The 23,147-nt window shown below is 33.7% G+C and overlaps 2 protein-coding genes and 1 pseudogene across 2 annotated transcripts; 1 reads left to right on the top strand and 2 right to left on the bottom strand.

Moving 5' to 3' along the window:
• Positions 1-244: 244 nt before the first annotated feature.
• LOC110646082 (transcription factor KUA1) lies at positions 245-4,872 on the bottom strand. The gene is made up of 3 exons (XM_021799416.2): positions 4,372-4,872; positions 1,922-2,130; positions 245-985 (listed from the first exon to the last, which is right to left on the bottom strand). Exons 1-3 carry the CDS (start codon positions 4,640-4,642, stop codon positions 476-478), a joined length of 990 nt encoding a protein of 329 aa, XP_021655108.2. The 5' UTR covers positions 4,643-4,872; the 3' UTR covers positions 245-475.
• Positions 4,873-9,162: 4,290 nt separating this feature from the next.
• On the top strand, positions 9,163-13,191 carry LOC110646097 (uncharacterized). The gene is made up of 2 exons (XM_021799431.2): positions 9,163-11,709; positions 11,804-13,191. The coding sequence occupies exons 1-2, from the start codon at positions 9,301-9,303 to the stop codon at positions 12,701-12,703; spliced, it is 3,309 nt and encodes a 1,102-aa protein (XP_021655123.2). The 5' UTR covers positions 9,163-9,300; the 3' UTR covers positions 12,704-13,191.
• Positions 13,192-14,285: 1,094 nt separating this feature from the next.
• On the bottom strand, positions 14,286-23,067 carry LOC110646090 (E3 ubiquitin-protein ligase HOS1-like; annotated as a pseudogene).
• Between the last annotated feature and the right edge of the window lie 80 nt (positions 23,068-23,147).

Genomic DNA, 23,147 nt, shown 5'->3' with positions numbered 1-23,147 from the left:
TAATAAATTGTTTCTACAATATTTTTAAACAAACAAATAACATTTTACCTTTATGCAATAAATTCAAATGGCTGGCTTTCCTTAGAGACTAAGTTCTCCATCACCCAAGTAATTTTCGATAAATAATAACTTGGGAGCATCAATACTAGAAAGTTAGGAAAGAAGCAGCGAATAAACAACTTAAATTAATAAAGACGTTAAAAGATTGAAATAATTTCGGACAAGATACTAGAGCCAGCCTACATGAAGCTATAAACTATAACAAGCTACCAATACATGAGGGAAAATTATTATTGAGGATCCCACAAATGAATATGTAAATGAACCCCTAACAGGCTACACATTGTTGCCTTGTATAAACAGTAATGTCTCAAGCTCTCATTAGCACCCAGCTAAACCTACAATCTCATCTCTTTCGACCCAAAAAAAAAAAAAAAGGAAAAAACCTACAATCTCATTTCCGCCAAAGCTGCCTTTAAACTGCATGGATTGGACTGCTGCCTGAATTCATGTTTGAAGCATTAGAGCCCGTATTAGCGTGAAAAGCAGATTGTCTGGATGATCCTCCAAGCAATTTTAGGGAAAGAGAAGAGGGCCCAGCATCACCAATAGATTCTCCTAAACTCAGTTTTGACATGCCAACCAGCTCATCAACGTTGATTGGGCTTTTCGAATGTACTGCTGTCGGCTTGAGAACCTCATGTGTCTCCTTACTTGGCTCCGCACCATATCCTGACCTAAGTGGGAACGAAAATGGGAACAATGGTGGGAAATAAGCTGGGCATATAACTGGGTAGAAGGACTGTGGGCTATCTGGCTTTGGAGGAACAGCTTCTGCCTCATTGGAGTTGGTAGAATCCATTGATTCACATTCTTCATCCAAAGGAGGAGGAGCAGGTAAAGGATCAGGATCATCACTTGGAGTTTCTGTCAGGGGATGGTTGACAGTCAAGAATTCTTGTGATGCCATTGGAATGTCAACTGGCTGCAATACCGGAAAGAATATACATCAGATAACTACAAGAGAAGATTTGTTTTTCAACAAGACAAAAAGAAAAAAAAAAGGCTATAAAGGTTCAAATATCACAAAATGAACAAAGAGAAAGTATAGGATGAATGTTTGTCAATAGAAGACTAAAATAGCATAGAGGCATGACAAGGCACTGACGGCATTCAAAGGCATCTTAAAACCTAAGTTTTCCTCTATGAAAGATTAGTTGAATTAGACAGAATGCTTACAAAAGAAGTCTAAATTATCCTCCAACAAGAAAGAACTTGTTATAGCAAGTAGGCATACACACAATTGCATAATCATACAGTATAAGAAAAGATAATAAGAATGTCTATAGGCAAGACAAGAAAAAAAATGCAAGATGCATTCACTTAGAACTCTCAAACACTAACCCAGTGTATTTCTCGAATATCTAACAACTCTATCGTAAAGGGCAAAGGGCAGAATATTACAATATTTAAACTAGTCCATACCACAGGGCAACTCGTGCCCTCCACTAGCGCCATAGACCTCACTTTTTATACCAATCGGGTCGTAGCGCGAAACTTTCGTGTCAACTCACAATTCAGGTCTATAAAGACATATCCAAAATTTAAGCCACATAAAAATAATTGTATGATCCTCAACTTGGATAAGAACCATATTGAGATAGGATTGTCCAAGTTAATGTCTAAGGAAACATAACTTGTTCTTCTATGGTCAGCCATAGATGAATGTTGGAAAAGCCCACCAAATTAACTTGTAAGAAGACCAAAAGGACACATCTAACTATGTTATCTGTGCCTGTCTTCCAAAGTAATGACCAAATATCATGTAATAGTTTTAAATTGAACAAAGTATGAGTGTTGGCACATGCATGATTAGTTCATCAAGTATAAAGGGAAGAAGGGGAAGAAGCATGGTGCTTACTTCATCAGCTACTATATCAAACAGGCTGGACCGCCTTTTTCTCCTGGAAACATTGCTTTGCCTGATGAAATATTTTTGTGCATGACTGGCCACCTGAGTAGGTGTCCTTGATATAACATAATTGCGTGCAATCCCACGCCAATCACCTCTGCCAAGCTTCTGCAGGCCAAGTAGAAACATCCTATGTTCCTCTTCAGTCCATGGAACGCCTGCACAACTTATTATATGTCATTCAAAAATAGACAGGAATGCATGCCATAAAAGCAACACAACCATCTAATGCTATGCTTGGATACAATGATTTCCAATGACGGATTTAGATTTTACTTTAGCATAAATTATTTGAATGAAAGTTAGGCCATTCCTTAATTATTAGATTCATCAGCAAAAACTAGACTTGTGAATGTGTTTGAGAACTCATTTGAAGTGAATTTGAAATAACACTTTTTTATAAGGTATTTCAAATCTTCTCTCAAAGTTTTTTCCACATTCATATACCTAACCTAGATTCATGAATATAATCAATTAAAGAAAAACCATATATTATCAATTTCAAATCTCTACATTCAAATGTAAGGTATGATTATATATGCCTCAGAAACTTCTTAGACTCCAATCTTAACTAACACAAGAAAGCGTCACTTCTAACTTAAAAATTTGTTAGCCAATGTTTTCTTGTGTAGAAAATCCTCTATCATGCCTTGGTCATGCATAAATTAGATCAGGACAAGAAAATTGAAAATAAACTCAAAGCATCAGGGATTTCTGCCTTGTATAATTTAAGTTATCAGTTTGTGGAATAAATCAGCATGTCATATTGAAGATTTTTTTGAAGCAAATCATATTGCAGGAACTTCATTGCCCAAAAACAATGGAGGCAAACATACTTGCAAGAAACAAAATCAGTTAATAGTTACCCCTCAAATACAGAATTACCCCACACAAACTGTATCCAAAATAAGATAGTAAAACATAGAAGTTCATACTTTGTGTTATTCTAGTAAAACATAGAAGTTCATACTTTGTGTTATTCATTGAGGGAAAGACTTAAGGGACAATCCTCAAAGAAAGGCCCCATGCTGACAAGATTTCTTCTACCTAAATGGCGTGTATGGAATAAATAAACACCAGTCTAGGCATAATGAAATTATTTGCTATTTTAAGCTAAGTTTAATATTTTTGTAACTGATCAACAACAACGAATGACATTCCATGTCCACGTCTTTCATGTCACAATCTAGCTCTACAACAAAGGGTTGGGTTACTGATAACAAATGGAAATTTTGAGTCGGATCTGTATCATTGCACAGCTTCTGTCCCCGAACCGGAACATGAACTGTAGTCTTATTCTAAGACTAAGCCTAACCATGTTAGCATCTCTACGTGCAAGAATTCTTTCTTCATAATACAACTGTGCAAGATGAATTCCAAAAGAATTATACATGTTTAGCCCTCTTTGAACTGCCCCAGAGAGAGACTTTAAATGGGACTACAAATTCGATTGAAGCTATACTTTTTCAACGATAAATAGTTTCCCAGTCAGGTACATAAATCATCTGACTCTGGTGAATTATATTCTTTAAGAGTTCTAGACTTCTAACTTAATTATCAAAGTGGATTCCCAGCTAAGGCTAGGATTCCCAGCTAAGGCTAGGATTCCCCTCTAAGCTTTTCTGTGTTTGCAGGTAGCTGCTTGGCTCACTGAAGATCTGATTTTGAATGCCCCTTGTTATCAGTTATAGAAAACACCGCAGGTCCTTGTAATTATAACAAGTTTCAAGGGGTCAAGATTCCAGAAATCTCCTTGTTTCTCTCCTTTTTCTAATGCTAATTGCAGCAAGCCTTTACTCATGTGAACCTCAACAGACTAAATCCACTCCATAGATGAAATTAATTTCAACATCTTGCACGGATGCAGGTATGCGTGCATAAACAACTAGTCATGTTCAGAAACCTCTCAGATTAAGTCCAGATGAATAAGCCATTGCATTCCTTGATCTAGTTGCAAACTTGTAACGGAGTTGTTCACATGCTATATGATTACATCTAATAAAACTTGCAATTTCATTTACATTACAACTTCATTTATACCCAAGGAAAGATTTCTTGGTTACAGGTTACTTCAATCTGTTGATCTAACTCAGTGGCAAGTTCCAAATTACCGCTTTCTTTCAGATTACTACTTTTTTTTTTTTTTTTGCTCCCTGATGACATTTTTTTTATCCCCTTTTTTTGGAAATACATTTTTTTTTAACCCTTATTCATTCATACAAGTGTATCCTCATATTTACAGTAGAAATACTTGATAGTCTAATTCTTCTCTGAAGCTCACGAACACAGCAATATATCTATACAATTCCACATCAAATATTCGCTTAAACAAAATCCAAGAAGAAAACGAGCTAAAGCTCAAATTTGCAAGATAAGTAATGGAACTATATCTGCCTAACCTTTCTTTCGCTCACGGCTCAAAGAAGACCCAGGAACGAAATCCTCGGAAGCGTAGCCGTCAGCAGCGTCCCCGTGGTCGGGTGTCTCGCCGGGGGAAGCGTGGGCCCCATCCGGGTTGGGAGACCCTGTATAATGGCTTAAATTGCCCATACTAGCACTTTTGCGGATCAACCCGTCTGTCAATCGGACCCCAAAGAGCTTGACCCCGCGGTTAGAGCAGGTCCTCGTATTGTGCCCATTGTGGCTGCAATGAGAGCACCGCCTAGTCATGGCTGATTCTGACTCGGATTCGGATCGGATAGATATGCAAATTGATACTATCCTGATCTGAGAAGGTGCAGTAACATGGCCCGAGAAATGGATGTCTAATGCCTTTCTCCTAGGCCCTGGGTTTCACAGGCGAGGGAAATAAAAGAGAGACAGCGAGAGAGTTTGATGCTTCGCGGAGCTCTGTCCTTTCTGCTTAGCCGCTAATCTGGTCAATGAAAATGAGACTCTCGTTGACCACTATTCTAAATTGTGCAAGTGCAAGTGCCAGTCCTCCAAATGCAATAAATATATCAATAATTATTTTTTTAAAATATAGAACAAAAAATACATGATTAAATTAATTTCATTAAAATTAATAAAAATTAACATATACCTTCAAATGCAAAATAAAAAATAATTGGTTGTAGGATTTTATTAAATTTGAGAATTTTAATTTCAGTTTGATTCATTCATCCAATGCAAGAAAAATATGATTTTTTAAGTTAAAGGATAATAAGGATCATTTAATTTTATGACGTTAAATATATTTTTAGATTATATTTTAGATATTTTAAGTTTAACTTTTAGCTATAAAATAAATTTAAATTATTATATTATAAAATACTTTTGTTATTTAAATGACATACCTTTCATTATTGCTTACATAAATATTAAAACTAATAATTTAAAATTTATAAGGATGTAAGATTATTTAAGACAAATCTTTGTTCTTAAATTTCTTTTAAATTTATTTATCTATATAGGTTAAAATTTTTTTAGAAATTGACACATGTCATTTTTTAATAAAAACTTAACTTATTAATTATTAGTTTATTTCTTTAATACTATTATGTTAATATTTTTATTTTTTAATCAAATTTGTTAATTTGTGATTTAAAAATAGTAAATTATATTTAATGATCATTGATTTATTAAATATTGTCATTATTTTATAATCTATAACTATTGAATTGTTAAACTTTGAATATCAAAATTAATGGTGTAACCTTTTTTTAGTTTAAATTGTTTAATTATTGAACCAAATTTATTTTAATTTTTTTTGCATCTTATTTATAAATAGTAAGTATTTTATGTCATTTGAAAACTATTAAATTTTTTTTTCTATTATCTAATACTTTCAAATTGTCGTTTAATTTACTTTATTTTAATTATTTTTATTTAAATTTTATTGATATTTATTCTCAAAATTTATTTATATTTATATCAATTTTGCTTTTTTATAATATTAGAAAAAGACCGTTAGATTTAAAAATAAAAAAAATAAAGTAGCATCATCTATATATAAAAAAAAACGTAATTATAGTAATGCAAATATAATTATTTGTAGATGTATATCATGATAAACTTTCAATATTGATTTTGTGTATTTTTTTATTTTTTAAAATTATTTTTATAAGTAATGATGTATTTTAATTATAATATATTAATTTATTTTTAATAAAAATGAATTAAAAAAGTGATAAAAATACAATTTATTGAAAATTTAAATTGAATATATAAAGATTAAAATAAAAAATAAAGTATTAAAGTGGAAATATTATAGTTTTATTTTATTATTTTAATAATTAAATTATATCAAAATATTAAAAATAATTTTATTAAAAATAAATATTAACATTTAAATTAAATATAAAAAAATTAATTTTTATCAAATTTATGTGCAGTAAAGCATTTGATTAGTTAGCCTATAAAATAAGGGTAATATTTTCATTTGATGATCTATCTGATATTGAAAAAAAAATTATTTTATTTTTTGTTGCATTTATATTAAACTTATTTTTTAATAATATTAAACTTATTTTTTAATAATATTAAAATTAAAATATTTATAAAAAATTTTATGTATGATTAATAAATTATTTTGTTTATCAATTGAATTAATTTTTAGAATGTGTATACGATGGCTTTTAAGTAAAATGAATTAAATAATTTTATATTCAATATTTATTTCAAATTTTATTATATTAAAATCAATATATTAATCTTAACTAAATTCAATTTCAAATATTTAATTTAAAAATAATTAAACTCATTACAAATCCTTGAATTTTCATTCATTAATTTAATAGAGAATTGCTTTCACGGGTTCATAAGCGAATATCACACGTGTACGGTGAGGGTAATTTATTGGGTCTTGGTCTAGGATCGAGGTGGGATATGTATGGTCCATGTGGAATTTCTAATAGCGCTACACATTTGTAAAGTAACATATATATATATATATATATATATAATTTAAAAAATAAGTTTACAATTAAAATATATTAAAATTAACTTTTAATTAATTTTTAATATTTTTAATTAATATATTTTAATAATAATGCAAGATGTACCGTTGACAAGTGATGGATGTGGCATATTCTGGCGTATTATCCCTTACAGGATTTATGTTATTTTATGAGCGTCCATTTGAAAAGCTTATCCACATCTTATCCATAGCCCCGCATTTCTGATTTTGACAAAGCATGATTATTTGTATTAAAAAAAAAAAAAAAAACACTTGCAAAGCTAACTCATAAAAAGTACGTGAGAATTCCATTCAAATAATTGAAATGAATTTAATTAAATTAAATTATAAAATTTTAATTATAAATTTTAAAAATTAAATTAAATTAAAATAAATAAAAAATTAAATTAAATTAAATTTTTTTATTTTAGTTTGGTTCGATTTAAATTGATCTGTTTTAATTTTTTATTATTTTTTAATTTACACTTCATTTTTAAATTATTTAATTTGATTTTAATCTTGATTTAAACTTAATAACTATTAATAAATGAAAATAAATAATTTATATATATATATATAATTCATAAATTCTTCATAAAAATAAATAAAATAAAAAATCAATAAAATTATTTCGTTTAGTTTGGTTCAATTGATTTTTTTCTCTTTAAAATTAAACCGAATTAAAATAACTTAAATTTTTATAATATAAAATTAAACTAAACCTAATTATTTTAAAAGTCAAATTAAATTATATAATTAAGACAATTCGATTCAATTTATTCAATTTAAACTGAATAATACTCACCAATAATAAAAGAAATACAATGAATGACAATCTTATCTTGATGAATTCTTTCACGGGAGCCAAATTATTATGTTACTACGAGATTAATTTATCAATGAAATTAAAATATAAAAACAAATTAATTCAACTTAAAATTCGATTGGTTAATATTAACAATTTTTAAAGATGTTATAATAATCTAATTAGTATCCAAATTTATTAAGTGTAGTTTAAAACAATTTAAAAAGAAAAAATATGAAATATAAACTAATACATATCGGGAAATTATGTTATATTATTGTTTTTTGATATAGGATTAATATATAAAATAGTAAATTAATCATAATAGAATAATTAAATTAAAAGATAATTCTAATTTTTTTTTAAAATATTTTTACTCATAAAAAATAATTATTTTATAAAATTTGTTATTATTAATTTATTATTATAATATTAATTTACTTTGATTTGCTATTTCATATAAGCTATATGTATAGAATCAATTACTCCAAGATCTCTCGCCGTCATTGGATTGCAGCTTTGTTACCATGTTATAAATTTTCTCGAGTAAAGAGAACCTTTAACCGCATAAGTTTGGGTTGCGCCCGCCGTTGCATTATTTTGAAGGCGAAAGTGTCGAGCGGGAAGAGGGTAATGACTAGAGGTCAGGTTGTGAGTAGAATCAGCGTCCGAACAGACTGGCAATCAAATTTATGGGAGGAACGAGGAAGACATCTTTAGCTTTCCGATTTTGAGGATGAACAGGCGGCATGCCATTTACCCTAATATGGCAGAACACGTCGCTGCGTCGACAAATGATTTTTTAAATTTTTATGGCTGGCCGTTGAAATCAATAGATCCTTGAAATGGGCTGTCTGCATTGGGTCCCGACAGCTGCAGATCAGTGCCAAAAATAAAATTTTCAGCCTTATCCCCGTCTATCTGAGGATAATGAAAGTGGCCACTCTTCATCCTAATCCTAATACCAAACTTTTACGTGGCTAATTTTAGAACCATTGAGAAATTATTTAATATCAGTAATTTTATATAAGTATTTAATATAAAAAAATAAATGATATTTAAATAAATATATAAATGTGATTATATTTAAAAAAAAATCTATAAGATATTTATAAAATTATAGGATTTACTCATGTGTGTTATTGCATGTATGACCTGCATGAATAACTGCTACAATGCTATGTGCTAAAAACACAAACCAGGGATTAATTATGAGGTCGATGGTTGATGATACCAGCTCAGAGCAATGAAAAACTTGACTAAGATCGTCTGGGATCAGATATTGCATTTGCTTATTTCCCCAGGGACTATTAAGCTTGAAATCATCAGCTGAGCTATCCCATTGAATTTTTCGCTTAGCCTGGATTTTTGACATTTCGGAATACAGCCAATGATGACAACTGGAGATCACTTAAACATTATTTAACAATTAACATGACAAAATTAAAATTAAAAAAAGAGAGTACAAGAAATATATATATATATATGGCAAAGACTTTGTCTTGACTTGGGACAGTGGGAAAGAAAGACCTTTGATAGTTACCAAACTACCCAGCAGCGGTGCTATCCCCGATCAATCCCAGGAAAAAAAGAAGCTTAATTTCTTGCAAAGAATAACAAACAGAAATGGAGATCGATTTCTTGCACCAGCACTCATTGAAGCTTTATGAGAAGGCGAATGAGGAGATATGCATGGGATGTAGAGAACCCATCTCAGGTCAGACCTACGGTTGTAGCCTTTGTATATATTTCCTCCACAAATCCTGCACCCAGCTTCCAAAACAGATCGAACATTTCTTCCATCCATGCCCTCTCCTCCTCAGAATTGCTCCTGTTTCTAGGTGTAATGCTTGCTATGAAGAAACATCAGGCTTTATTTACAGTTGTGAACCATGTGAATTCAATATGGATATCAAATGCTCTCAACTTCCAACTATAAAATCCGATGGGCAAGAAAAAAATATCCAGCATTTCAGTCATCGCCATCCTTTGACTCTCTTTAGAGATATCGAAGATCACAAGTCTTTCTGTAAAATATGCAGAAAGCTCTGCTTCACTCAGGCCTGTGGTTGCAGCCAATGCAACTATTATCTCCATATATCTTGTATGGAATTTTTGCCTCAAAAGATTCAAGCCTCGTTCCATTCTTGCCCAGTCACTTTGCTTACAACTCAGCAATATCGCTGTGGCTCTTGTGACAAAGAGCATTCTGGCTTGACCTTTCGCTGTGGTAAGTGCTATTTCCATCTGTGTTTAGATTGTTTTGTAACTTCTACAGAAAAGTCCAAAGGCCATTCCAGACTCCCATTGGAAATCCAACATTTCATTCACCCATGCCCTCTCTTCCTAAGGGTATCATATGTATTTATGTGTAATGCTTGCTGTGGGCTTCGCTCTGGCTTCGCATATTACTGTGAAAAATGTGAGTTTAATATAGATATTGAGTGCGCCAACATTCCCACTATAAATTCTGAAGGTGAAAAAGAGCAGGTTCAACACTTTAGTCATTTGCATCCTTTGACAATTCAGGGGAAGATAGAAGATATTGAAGAGGTTAGGTGCAAAATATGTGATCAGCTGTGCTCAAGTCCAACCTGTAGTTGCAGCCAGTGTAATTTTTTTCTCCATAAATCTTGTATGGAGATTTTGCCTCGGAAGATTCCACCCTCATTTCATCCGTGTCCTCTTATTCTACTAGCAAATGTTTCTTATCAGTGTGATGCTTGTCACCAACACTACTCTGGCTTCACCTTCCGCTGTGGCAAGTGTTACTTCCATCTATGTGTCAATTGTTCTTTAATGTCTACAATGAATTCTAATAGACCTTTTGAGGTTCCACGAGAGATTCAAAATTTCTTTCACCCATGCCCTCTCTTCCTTAGAATATCCCCCACCTTTACTTGTAATGCTTGCTATAGACAGCATTCGACCTTTAGGTATTACTGCAGGACATGTGTTTTTAGTCTGGATATTGAATGCGCCCTGATTCCTACACTAAATACTGAAAGTGAAAAGGATCAAATTCAACATTTCAGTCATTGGCACCCTTTGACCCTCTATGAACAGTTGAAAGATTTTGAAACTTGCTGTGGAATATGTGGGAAGTTCTGTTTGAGTTCCATCTATGGTTGCAGCCAATGTAAATTCTACCTCCATAAATCTTGCATGGAAGCTTTACATAGAAAGATTCAACACTTATTTCATGAATGCCCACTTGTTCTACTCACAACGCCATCTTATAAATGTGATGGCTGTGGCAAGGATTGCTCGGGCTTGACATTTCGCTGTGGTGAGTGTTATTTCCAGATATGTCTCGAATGTGCCCTACTGCCTACTGTAGAATCCGGTGGCCATACAAAAATTCAGCATTTCTTCCATGGCCATCCACTGATATTCAGTGAAAAGAAAGCTACTGATGAAGCTTATTGCTATGAATGTGGAGAATGCTGCCAGGGCAATGCCTATGGTTGTAGTAAGTGCAATTTCTTTTTACACAAATCATGTGCACAATTGCCACAAGAGATCCAGAATCCTTTTCATCCAGAGCACCCTCTCACTCTGCTGAACATGGCCTCGCAAAAGTCGGAAACAGTAAAATGCAATTTATGTCTCAAGGCTTGCAGTTACTTTGCCTTCTGCTGCAAAAAATGCAGTTTCATAGTAGATGTTGAATGTGCTTCCCTCAAGCCCACTGTAAAATATCAGGGTCACAATCATCTTCTTACTGTTGTGGAGAACATACATGGTGAACTTCAATGTGATGCTTGTTATAGCTCTTGCAGGGGCTCCTCTGCATTCCGTTGCATGGAATGCAATTTTGATCTCCACCTTATATGTGGTCCATTACCCTGCACCATTAAACATAAATGCCATGTAGATCCACTCACCCTCAAGGATTTTTATGTTGAGGATGAAGATGAAGATGATGAATTTTATTGTGATGCTTGTGAAGAAAGAAGGGACCCACGACTCTGTGTTTATTATTGTGCACAAGGTTGCCCTATGGTATGTGATGTGAAGTGTGTGATTTCCGAGGTATGTTAACATCACTATCTTATTTTCAAAGATTAACCCCTCAGTAGACATCACCAAGCTCTGCTGTTTGATTTGATCATGTGTTCTTTGCCAGGTTGTGGCATCACTAAGGGGAGAGCGAGGAGATGTGGAATTGAGAACCGTAGGTAGACACATGACTAGTAAGGTGTTTAGTAAAGATTTGGAAGTTAAAGAAATGGAGCAAAATGAGACAGAAAAGGTTGCACTGGAAGAAAAAGTAAAGGTCATACCTAAGTCATTGGAAGATATAGTTGATTCTTTAGATACAACTGAGCAGATAGAACTCAATGATATTGCAACAGCTATACAAAATAGAGGAAAGGCATCACTTGCATGCAAGGATCAAGGTACTTTTCCATACTCAGAAGAGGCATTTACGCAGTTCATGGATAGGCTCGATTCTGCCATTTTGAATGATGATATTCCAGATTTCGTCTCAGAACATGATGAAGAATTTGTCACTGTTGGGGATTACTTCGTCTCTCGCACGCTTGTCCCTACTTTTCAAAATTTGTTTGATAAGTACGGGGATGTCGGTGCCAAGTCCACATTGAGTCCCAAATTGAAGTCGATCATTTTTTGCTTCCTATGCAGTGTCATACACCGCATGCGAACAACCAAAGTTGTAGACATAACTGAAGGTATACTTCAGGAGTGGTGGGCATGCTTAAAATTTGTGCAGCTTGCAGGGTTCAGAATTCAGTTCATTATTGATCATCTGAAGCGAGTTGTACGTGCCCACTTTGTTCTTCAGGCGAGAAAGTACACAGATCACACCTTTGTTGAGAAAAATCAAGAAATAGAACAAATTTCCAAGGATATAAAGGAACTAACGTCAAAGTTAGAAGCAACCAAGGAACAACAAGAGCATAACAAATCGCTTGCACATGCTGCAACTGCAAGCTTGATGAAGCAATTCCTTAGGGACGCTTCGGTAATGAAGTGGAAGCCTGCAGCTCATGGTCTGCTATAATGCAAAAAAGAGGTCCTAGGTACGCTGCTAATAATGGGTGCATTCTTCTCATGCTGCCATAATAAGAAAGTTCCCATTTTGAACCATAACTAATTCTGAGCGTTCAAGATTTGTCTTAGAACCCTAAGTGAGCAAAATCATGAACTGTGCTTGCGCAGCTGCATATTTCTGCTATAATAGTTGATGCAATCATATGACCATACTAAACTTTAAGTTCTAGTTTAAAGAAAGTTTAGTGGTAGGATAGGAAGCCTTTTACTATTGCTGTCAATATATAAGCTTTTGTATGATCTTCCAGATAATGAAAGCATCTGCTTTTGCTCAAGAAAAGCATCGAAACCACTACAGCTTTTTCTTTCCTTATTTGAGTTATTTCATTTTATTGTAATTCTCCATCCAAGAAAGATGTCAATTTGTACTTCAATCTTTGTACATGCGTGCAGAAGTGATAAAGCAAAAATGAATAATCAGTTGATTAAGAATGCCTACACTTATACTGTGGGCATCCCTAAACATGGACAGATTCCCATATAACTACACGCCTTTCTTTTCTTTGTTAAGGATGCCTACACTTGTGCTGTGGGCATTCTCCATCACTTGTAATGTAGGCATGTCCAGAAGATTCTCTGCCTTCTTTTTTTTTTATTTTTTAATTGTTTTTAAAGATAATGATTATGACGATAAGCAATGCCAACAATATGACTGATAACAACGTCGTGTACTTCAGCTTGGCAAAATTGTTGGAAAATTATTTTCTCATGCACATAAACTTAAGAAAAAAAAATTAACACAGGTTTGGCAATATTATATTAAAAAAATAGAGTAATTCACAAGTTATTTGTTATTTTCAACTTACATCCTGAATCGAGAGATTATCGTGTGCATTCAATGTACATGTATTATCTCTTATAATTTTTAATATCACAAAAAAAATTTTCTTTTTTATAGATGAAAGAATACTATTTTTATATATACCGAGAATATCCTATAATATTTCTTGAAACTTGTCTTCGAGCACAATTGCATGAAATTGTTTGGAAATTTTGATTTTTATTATGGTAAACGACATTTCATTTAATATTTGTATGTATCAGCTTCAATTAATCAATTACTTCTCAAGAAATGACAGTTTACAGTTCACGAATGACAGTCAAGCTAAATCTCTTGTTGGCTTGTCATCGGTTTACTCGAGTTGCTTGCTTCTTGTTTGACTTGCCGTGTCGTATCCAAGTCCTCTTTCCCTTCCAAGCATTTATACTCACTGTTGTATTTTAAATAGAGAGAGACTACAGTGTTTGATAAAATTAAATTTGAAAATTTTTTCAATTTAAAAAATAAAAGTGTTAATAATGATAAAATATAAAAATTAAAAAAAAATCATATTTTAAACAGAAATCAAAATTAAGCTGCATCTCTTCTGGGGATGAAACATGAAAAGCAGGCCAATACAAAAGAATTTGTTAAACTCTGATTTTCTAGTCGTAGTTTCAATTCCATATCCTTTTCGTTTGTCCTTGATTTCTGCTATTTCTTTAGAGGGACTGCGGGAGGACATCTGATTAATCTTCAGCCCCAAAAGAAATGGAAACAGAAAAGATGTTAATATGTATTGATACCAATCTGGTAGAGCAGCATAAAAATTGGTAATTGATCACGTACAGATTACAGGTTACAAAGATGTTGTAAACTACCAAATATGAAGACACCATAGAAAAATGTAGCCAGCGCCTAGAATTCACATTTGATCAATGGAACAGCAAGAAAAGGAGTGACTTGAATCTCATTTTGCAACTACGAATCAGTATAAGTATGCTTATATACCTCCAATGGAACCTCTAAGCTTGCCTCAGCAGTGCATCCCCCTTGAACAAAAAAATTATGGCTTTGTTTCACTGCTCACTCATGCTGCTTCCTGCTCACCCATTTATATTGAGCAATTATAGATGATCCAAGGAATCAATATTTCACAGAACAGACGCCAGCAATCTTCATCTTCTAGCAAATCTACTTCTTCTAACTCCTCCTGTGGGTGTTGTATAAGAAGCTACTTTAACAGCTCTCTCCAAATTATGCACCTCTTCCTCATCACAGGATTCATCAGACCTCCATCTCGGCCCACCATTCCCATTTCCATCCTCAACGGTGAAAACCCTTTCTCTACCACTGAAATGTCCATAAAACACAAATAAAACAGAAAATAAGAATGGATCAATATTGCAACTAAATGAGGGAGAAAGAAAGAAAGGAAAAAAGAGGCTTCCCTCGGCGAAACAGTGAAAATAAGCAACGGGCCTTCAAAAAGAACAAGGTGGAGTGGCAAAGCGTAGAAGAGTTTATATTTTACCTTGAACCAATCTCCATCAGATCATCTCTAGAAGTCATGTTCCAAAGTCCATCTGATCTTTTAGAATGAATCCCTTTACTAGACACCTGTGCAGAATCAGTAGGAAACCCATCACTGCCACCAGACATAGCAATCAGGTTAGCTATAAACTTGTGGAAATAATGGGGGCTTGTATTTTGGAATTGCTCAATGAACCCGTTTTGTTCCATTTCTGGTGAGATGCTATCAAATTGAACATCATGCAGGTGATTGTCAGGAAGCACTCTCAATTAAGTTCTGCTGATATCCTTTAATGGTGTGGCACTCATGGGACTAACTCTAGGAATTTGAGGAGCTGGGGTTTCATCATATTTAACATTCTTGTGATTACTAACTTGTGGCTTCAGTCTTTTTCCTGCTTTTAAATAACCATTCTTGGAGAATTGATGGAGAGCCATAGTTACCAAGTTCAAAGTAAGCTTCGTTGATGGATCCACCGAGTCTCGTTGGAGTTTCAAGAACTGATGATTTAAATAGAGTTGTATGATTTGTCTGCAGAACAAGAGAAGAATCAGCAGATGATGGAATCAACAAACTGCTTGACTTTGGCCTTCCTACCAAAGGAAGATCAGACTTTTCAGGCATTTCAACGCGTTCACCAGAACTATTATAAATCTCAGACACTGCTTTTCCAGTCTTCACTTGCTGCTGTTGGACTTGTGATAGCAATTCAATGGATTTAGCCTGGTTAATGCACATAAAATTAACATAGTTACTCATTCTTTTTCCCAAATATTATTTGTTTTAATGTATTGCTTGCATGTCACATAAAAACAAGGATAAAAATCATCAGTTAGGCCTCTTCTTAGTGGGACAATAATAAAAAAACTTCTTACCCGTAAGAGTTTACCATAAGCAGTGTGTGCTTAAGGAACAGTTAGTGAGCTTTTGGACAAAATCTAGTTCACCTATGTTTCCAAATGTGGGAAGGATTTGAAAACTCAAGCAAATGAAACTCAAAACCCATGAACCATCTCATGTTTAAGATGTATGACTTGTGCAGGATAAATTTGATCCCCCAAAGAATGCATCAATTCTAACAAGTTTTAAGCACTTACAAGAAGCCCTCTTCTCCAATCACTAGCAGATTTCATTCTAGACAGAACTTCTTCACCAACAGAATTCTTTGAAATGAAGTCCTGCTCCACACTCTGAAGTTTGAGATCAACTTGGCATGCCTCAGCATATCGGTAGCGCTGGAATAGTGAGAGAATATAAAGACCACAAGTTAGCCGGAATCTATGTGTGAGATCTTTAAAGGATAAAACACAGAACATTGTTCCAACAAGCAACGGCGTTTGTCTAGAAGCTAACATTGAGCAGCACCTACAAATAATATAAAATTACCAGATCAACTAAGAATATAAACTGGACACAGAAATGCCATTATGCATATGCATTATCATCATTCACCAAATTACACATCAATTCCTCCATGGAATCTTATGGCTGCAAAGCTTTACCATACTAGCTGGGACAGAGGCACAAATCACACGAGCATTATAGGCTCTATAAATAAAGATATTAAACAAACAACACTGGCATCTAACGTTACATCTTTCATCCACATTCATTTATTTTCCAACTAATTCCCTACGTTGCTACCCATCACCATAACTTTCAGCTCCTGTCCAAGTTTTACAGTAGCCCTCTTTCATACATAGGTGATGAATAGCAATCCACATCAAGATGCTCATTTCTCAGGAATGATTTAATCAGCCTCACAACAATGATCTGCTCATACATCTATTTATATTTCTTCTTTCTTATGATTTTGATTGATGCAAGCTCTTCTGATTTACATGTTGAAAGGGTATAGGCATGCCTTTGTCGAACTCATAGAGGCAGATTAGTTATGTACCAAAAAAATAATAATGATAAACAGATCAGTATTAAAGAAAAACTTGCAATATGAAAAAGCTACTTTGTTATTGCCACATCATATCCCACAGGGATAACTTAAAATTTCACAGGTGGCAATTTCACTTTGGTTTACAAAATGGACATGTGGAGGGCAAGGCGAACTTATGAATGAATTTTTTAAAATGAAAGCCTGGGAATCTATAATGTTAAGACATTTTGCAGTAACTTGAGCACAATGTAGTAACGATTAGTGAGGTATTGTGCAGTATATGTCACTTCACCATAAAAAATGCCATTGGGTCATGAAAAAAGGAGTTATTACCCCAACTGATAGTCACTATGATTAAAAGACAGTTTAAAACTTTTACAGAAAGTAAGAGAGAAGGAAGAAAAGTTTGAGGTAAGAATCTATATCACATTAAGTCATCACCACCACTATCCCCATTAGTATGTTGCAATTCAAATTCACCAAAATCAGTCATCACCTATATACATCGCAATTCATCACAATTGCCGCTTCTTTTCTTAAAAGTAAAAACTCATAAATAAAAACACACAACATGGAATTTCCACCTCAACAAGACTAAAAATTATCCAAGTCTAGAGTTATTAATTACCTGAAGATAAAATACAGCAAGAAGACTTCCAGTGGTTGTCGAAGGATCAAGCATTGCACATTCTAAAAGACATTTATGGATATATTTCTCTTCATTTGAATTCCAAGGCAACTCTATCATTCAATCTACCAATTTGCTCTTGATGCAAAGACAACAGATTTCTGTCACTAGGACCCCCACCCAGTCATCCCAAGTCCTGCATTCACATTTTAACTCATCAGAAGCATCCTCAGGCAGTCCATCCTTCCACTTCTTTTTCCTGACTTTGGTGCAGAGCATCCTCTGATGCATGAAAGCTTCAGTCAAAAGTCCACATTCAACCCTCACCCGAACAGCAGTAACAGCCTCGCTAAGTGAAACCATCTGTGATCCATAACGCCCAGACCACCATAAGACCATCAGAGCTGTTTCAGGTGCTTCCCTTTCTAATAGCACTTGAGCAATCTTAGGATGAGTTGATGGGCCTGAGATCTCAGGAAGAAGGTGACAAGCTTCCTAAACAATATAATTCGAAGACTGATCAGCATATTAAATTGAGGCAGAGCATACATCATAAAACCCTGAAAGACTAGACACAGTTTCAGCAATCATGCTTATAATGTAGCTAAACACACTGGCATTCTCAATACAAATCTATGCCCACGTAACACAATGAACATTATGAACTTTTTTTCTATGCACAATTTATTCAACAAAATCAAATGCTCTCTTTAGAATCTTTCCGAAAATGGAAGCGGTTAGTTTCTTCTAGTGTACTTTTACTAGTTAGACAAAAGGCAAGTTCCAATAATTTTAAATATAATTTCTTGATCTACTATGAGTTGGTGCAAAGACTATAATTAAAGTAGTAAAGTAGATGTTACATATAGAGCACAATTTGGTTACTTGTTAACTTCAACAAAGGTACTTTAACTATAAATTCAGTTCAAAATACAATTTCCATACCACATAGAATGCCTCTTGTGTGTGCCACATTATGAAAATAGATAAGCCATTCAAGACTCTGTTAATCAAGATATTATCAGGCTTACCACCTACGAAAAATAAAGGCTTCACAAACATATTATTTTATATTGCATCAAAATCAGAAGTAGAAACTGGAGACAATTTACTATCCACCATCAGCATAATCATTGAGTTACCTTTAGAGCTTCTTCTGTGTGGTCATCTAGAAGATAAAAGGCAAGTGATTCAAGTAATGCATGCCTGGTTATACCAAATTTAGTGGCAAAATCATCTACAATGTACCTCCAAGTTCCATCTGGCATGGTCCAATGCCGATCAAAAAAGTAGTAAAGTAACTGATCCTATTTTAAGGAAATAAAAAGTTTTGCAAACTGAAAACATATGCAATTGTCAAGAGAGTATTAAAACTGAAAGAAGGCACAAACATGGGAAACCAAAGAGAGAAAGGATACAATCGCTTGTTTTGCAACTACTAAGTCAGAACTTCCATGTAAAAAGAGAACATCAACAGCAGCTCGAAGACTTTCAAATGGATAGCATCCTGCCACCCCCTCTATCTTAGACCTAAAAAATGATCCAGCAAAGACGCAAGTTCTAGTTTCTCCCCGATTTCCTGTACATATCCGTGCTCTATCTCAAGATTTGCCAAAGCATCTTCAATGAACAAGGAACCAGTCTGCATACTGGACTCAGCAGATTGATTCACTGCATCAGGCCATGAACGCATAATTGCAGCTGATTTCCTTTCACAGACAACAGAACACCATGATGTAAAATTAGCATGACGAGGCTTCAAATTCTCCAAAAATTGGTGTCTTATACACCATTTCATAATCTCCATATGCTGAAAATAAAGAATGAAAACCAAGAGACAGTTACAAACAACAAGCAGGAAGAAATGACATTAGTGATTATTTACGATTTGATTCAGACTTGCAGAGCTGAAACAGACTATTTTAATTTCATTCAAATCCAGTATGTGCTAAATATTATTAGTACTATAGCAACGATGACCATAATGTAAAGGATAACTCTACCCCATATGTTGTCCTTTCTAAATTTAGGTGGGTTTTTGAAACTTCAACTAATAAAATCATAACCTTGTTAAAATTCAAAAGTGCTAAAGGAGAACATCACACGCTATTCAAAACAGAAAAATAAAAGAAAGGCAGTGAATGATCACATATATAATAGATTGAAGAAATGCACACAAATCTGTTCACAATTCAAATCTTTTGAGCAATCAAACCTGCTTTGTCTTTAAAATGCTCTCTTGAAGGAGTTGCAAATCATGAAACTGTGCTGAAAGATTACCCTTAAATGATGACTCCAAAACTTCAAGCACATTGGATAATGCGGCCAGATGCACTGAAAGCTTCACAAGAAAATTCAACCTAGTTTTCATTTCTTCTGCTTCAAGATTATCTTGCAAAAGTGTTAAGAAGATTAAACTTAGCTGATAATTGAAAGAATATACACAAAATTAACATAAGAAATGTAATAACAAGCTCAGATATCAAATGTTCAAAAGTTAAAAGGATACATATCCCTTGAAGTTCTAATACAATGTTTGTGAAGGTCCGCTTGCACCAATCCTTCACAACAACTTCGTCCAACAAGAAAGCAATGACAGGATCACTAGACACAGCACTTTCATCCATACACACATCTGTAACGTCTGTTAAATTTCTGTTAAGGATATTCTTAACTTTGAAAAATGAAAATAAATCTCATAAAGTAAATTGCATAAAGTCTTCTTCTTTCCTTTCTTATTTTCCTTTGGGAACTGAAAGAAGTATGAGTTCATAGCTAATGTCACATTACTAAAGGTACTTTGCAATAATGACCAAAAGCAGTTATATGGTTAAGATTTCCTTTATATTTATCATTAATAATGAAGAAAATGCATCAAGTCTCAATTTAGAGAAATTAAAATGCAATAAAAGGATACAGTGGCAAATCAAAGAAACCAAGTTATTTTCCAAAGCTACGTCAAATAAAGAATAAAGGCGCTGGACATCAGCAGTAAATTGATTGTCTCCATATTCTTTCTCCTGAAATTTTTCACCACATTTTTTCGAAATAAGGCTCGCCTCTATGCACTCATAGTAAAGGCAGTGTCGGACCCTATTGCTGCTCTTTGTGATAGGGATTCTACAAACTGGGCAAAGATCACACCGCTGACTACATTCTGAACATAAGGAGGCATGCCCACATGAGACCAACACATACTGTACACAGCGTCCACAGCGTCTCAAATCTCTAGTTGCACGACAGTGCTCAACCCTTGCTTCACTGCATAACTCAATTAAATCAACAGATGCCAAGTGTTCCGATGCTTCCTGAAATAGGGATTAGAATCACAAATCACATTATAATTTCTTGCAAAACAAGTCTAGAGTGTGAAAAATGAAACGGAAATACTTATATCAACATTCTGGTATAAGCGGAGAAAAAAAATTGGAAGGACGAAGTCTGCATCCAAAATGGGTACTGGAATTCTTATGAAACTTTAACCCCAATAACTGGATACGCCAATAATTACTCATCAAGTACCAATCGGATTCAATTTGCAGATTCTTAACACCCATTTTAAACTCAAGTATACCATATTTTGAATGACTCTCTAGCAATCCTTGATTAATATAGAAGGTCATCCTTAGTACTTGAATCCATGAAAGAAAATAGTGGACTCTCTGTCTGAATGCATTCAACAGGATCACATTAAAGTATGCAATCCAGTCCAGTCTCAAGAAAGATGCCACTAAATTGCAGTTGACAATAAGTGCAATTTACTCAGTAGTCAGTGGCTCACATTAAATCCTTGGCTTCCAAATCAGGTGACCATCTGCTTTTACCAGGTAGGTAGTCAATACTCTTGAATGTACACATTCATACATGTATATCTAGGAATGAGCATTATTCGATTCAAACCGAATAAACCGAACTGAACAGCTTTAATTTAGTAATTTGATTCGGTTTTTAAAATAATTCGATTCGGTTTTGTATTATAAAAATTTCGGTTATTTCGGTTCGGTTCGGTTTTGAAGAGAAAAAAATCGATTAAACTAAACCAAACCGAATAATTTTATTGATTTTTTATTTGATTTATTTCTATGGGGAATTTATAAATTATATGTAATTTTATATATATAAATTATTTATTTTCATTGATTAATAGTTATTAGGTTCAAATCAATATCAAAATCAAATCAAATAACTTGAAAATCAAGTCTAAATTAAAAAATCAATAAAAAATCAAAACCGATCGATTTGAACTGAACCAAACCAAAATAGAGCGATTCAGTTCGATTCGATTTTTCATCCATTTCGGTTCGGTTTTGTTTCTAAATTTTGTAATTCAATTTTTGTGATTTAATTCGATTCGGTTCGGTTTGGTTTGAACCGAATGCCCACCCCTATGTATATCAACTATGGTTTTAAATAATTTACAGGTTTTTAGAGGGACTGTTACTTATTAGGCCGTTATTTAAAGGCATATCCTGATTTGCACAGGTAGCAGCTGTTACCCCTATTCCGTAGGTAACGGTTGTTATCCCAAATAATGCTTTCTAATTTTAGCTATTTTTTAGAATTAATTTTAGTAAAACACATTATTAATTACAAAATAACATCTAATCTAATGTATTTATGCTTATTATATATAATTGTATATCTAAGCTTTACTTATATCTATCAATATCTACTCCTTCCATGAACTTTCCAAATTTTTCAAAAAAATTTATGCCATCGCCATTGCAGCCGTGATTGTGATTTAAAACCATGATATAGACACTTTATCACTCAGTAATCGTACTATAAAATCGCATTTGCAACCATGGCTCATGAACTAAATTGAGTTCATTGATTCATTCTCAATTCTACTTCTAAAAATAAAGAACATCTTAAAGAAACATCGAGTTGCAAAGACCCAATTACCTCATATATTTTATCTCAGATTATATCCGACCCAAAACCCCAAAAAAGACGTTAAGTGTTTTACAGGTTTCACATATCAACACAAAGCAGTTAAATACAGAAAGGGGCAATTTAATAAGAGACAAATTTAGTTTCATTAGCATAACAATCTGATACTTAGATGCCAACAAGGACTACCTAAAATCTCCCCTATTATAGACATAAGCTTTTAAAAGCACTTCCATTGCTTCCCACAATCAAAACCTCACTCCAAATTTTGCTAAGGAAAAAAAAAGGGCGTACCAAAGTTAAACTGCTGAATGATTAAAATTAACAGACCAAAAACCCTTTAAAATGTAGTAACAGCTAGGGTTTTACAAATTGGTTGGTTTTGTTTTATTAATAAATGTGAAATGAATTATAGAATGCGTACTTGAACAGCTCGGCTACTGTAGTTAGGTTGCAGAGGAGGAGAGACGGATCTAGCAATATTGCAGCAATCCACGGGGGTGACCGGTGAAATCCGACCGTTGAGAAGATTTTGCTCCATTTTTCTCTTGAAGATAGAAAAATGCTTTCAGAAGCAAAATAGCAAGGTGAGAGTGAAAAGAAAGCAGAGGCCATCCGACCGTTGAGAAGATTTTGCTCCATTTTTCTCTTGAAGATAGAAAAATGCTTTCAGAAGCAAAATAGCAAG

Source organism: Hevea brasiliensis, chromosome 16 (genome assembly GCF_030052815.1).
Source record: "Hevea brasiliensis isolate MT/VB/25A 57/8 chromosome 16, ASM3005281v1, whole genome shotgun sequence".
In the NCBI taxonomy this organism is placed as follows: domain Eukaryota; kingdom Viridiplantae; phylum Streptophyta; class Magnoliopsida; order Malpighiales; family Euphorbiaceae; genus Hevea; species Hevea brasiliensis.
The sequence above is the reverse complement of the archived record's forward strand: the minus strand, read 5'-3'. Positions and strand labels throughout refer to the sequence as shown.

Bases quoted from the DNA above. Each gene is read 5' to 3' on its own strand.
- LOC110646082 (XM_021799416.2), bottom strand. From the start codon at position 4,642: ATGACTAGGCGGTGCTCTCATTGCAGCCACAATGGGCACAATACGAGG. The intron at 2,131-4,371 runs GTTAGGCAGATA...TAAGTTGTGCAG, and splicing joins GAGCCGTGAGCGAAAGAAAG to GCGTTCCATGGACTGAAGAG. The intron at 986-1,921 runs GTAAGCACCATG...CCGGTATTGCAG, and splicing joins TTGATATAGTAGCTGATGAA to CCAGTTGACATTCCAATGGC.
- LOC110646097 (XM_021799431.2), top strand. From the start codon at position 9,301: ATGGAGATCGATTTCTTGCACCAGCACTCATTGAAGCTTTATGAGAAG. The intron at 11,710-11,803 runs GTATGTTAACAT...GTTCTTTGCCAG, and splicing joins TGAAGTGTGTGATTTCCGAG to GTTGTGGCATCACTAAGGGG.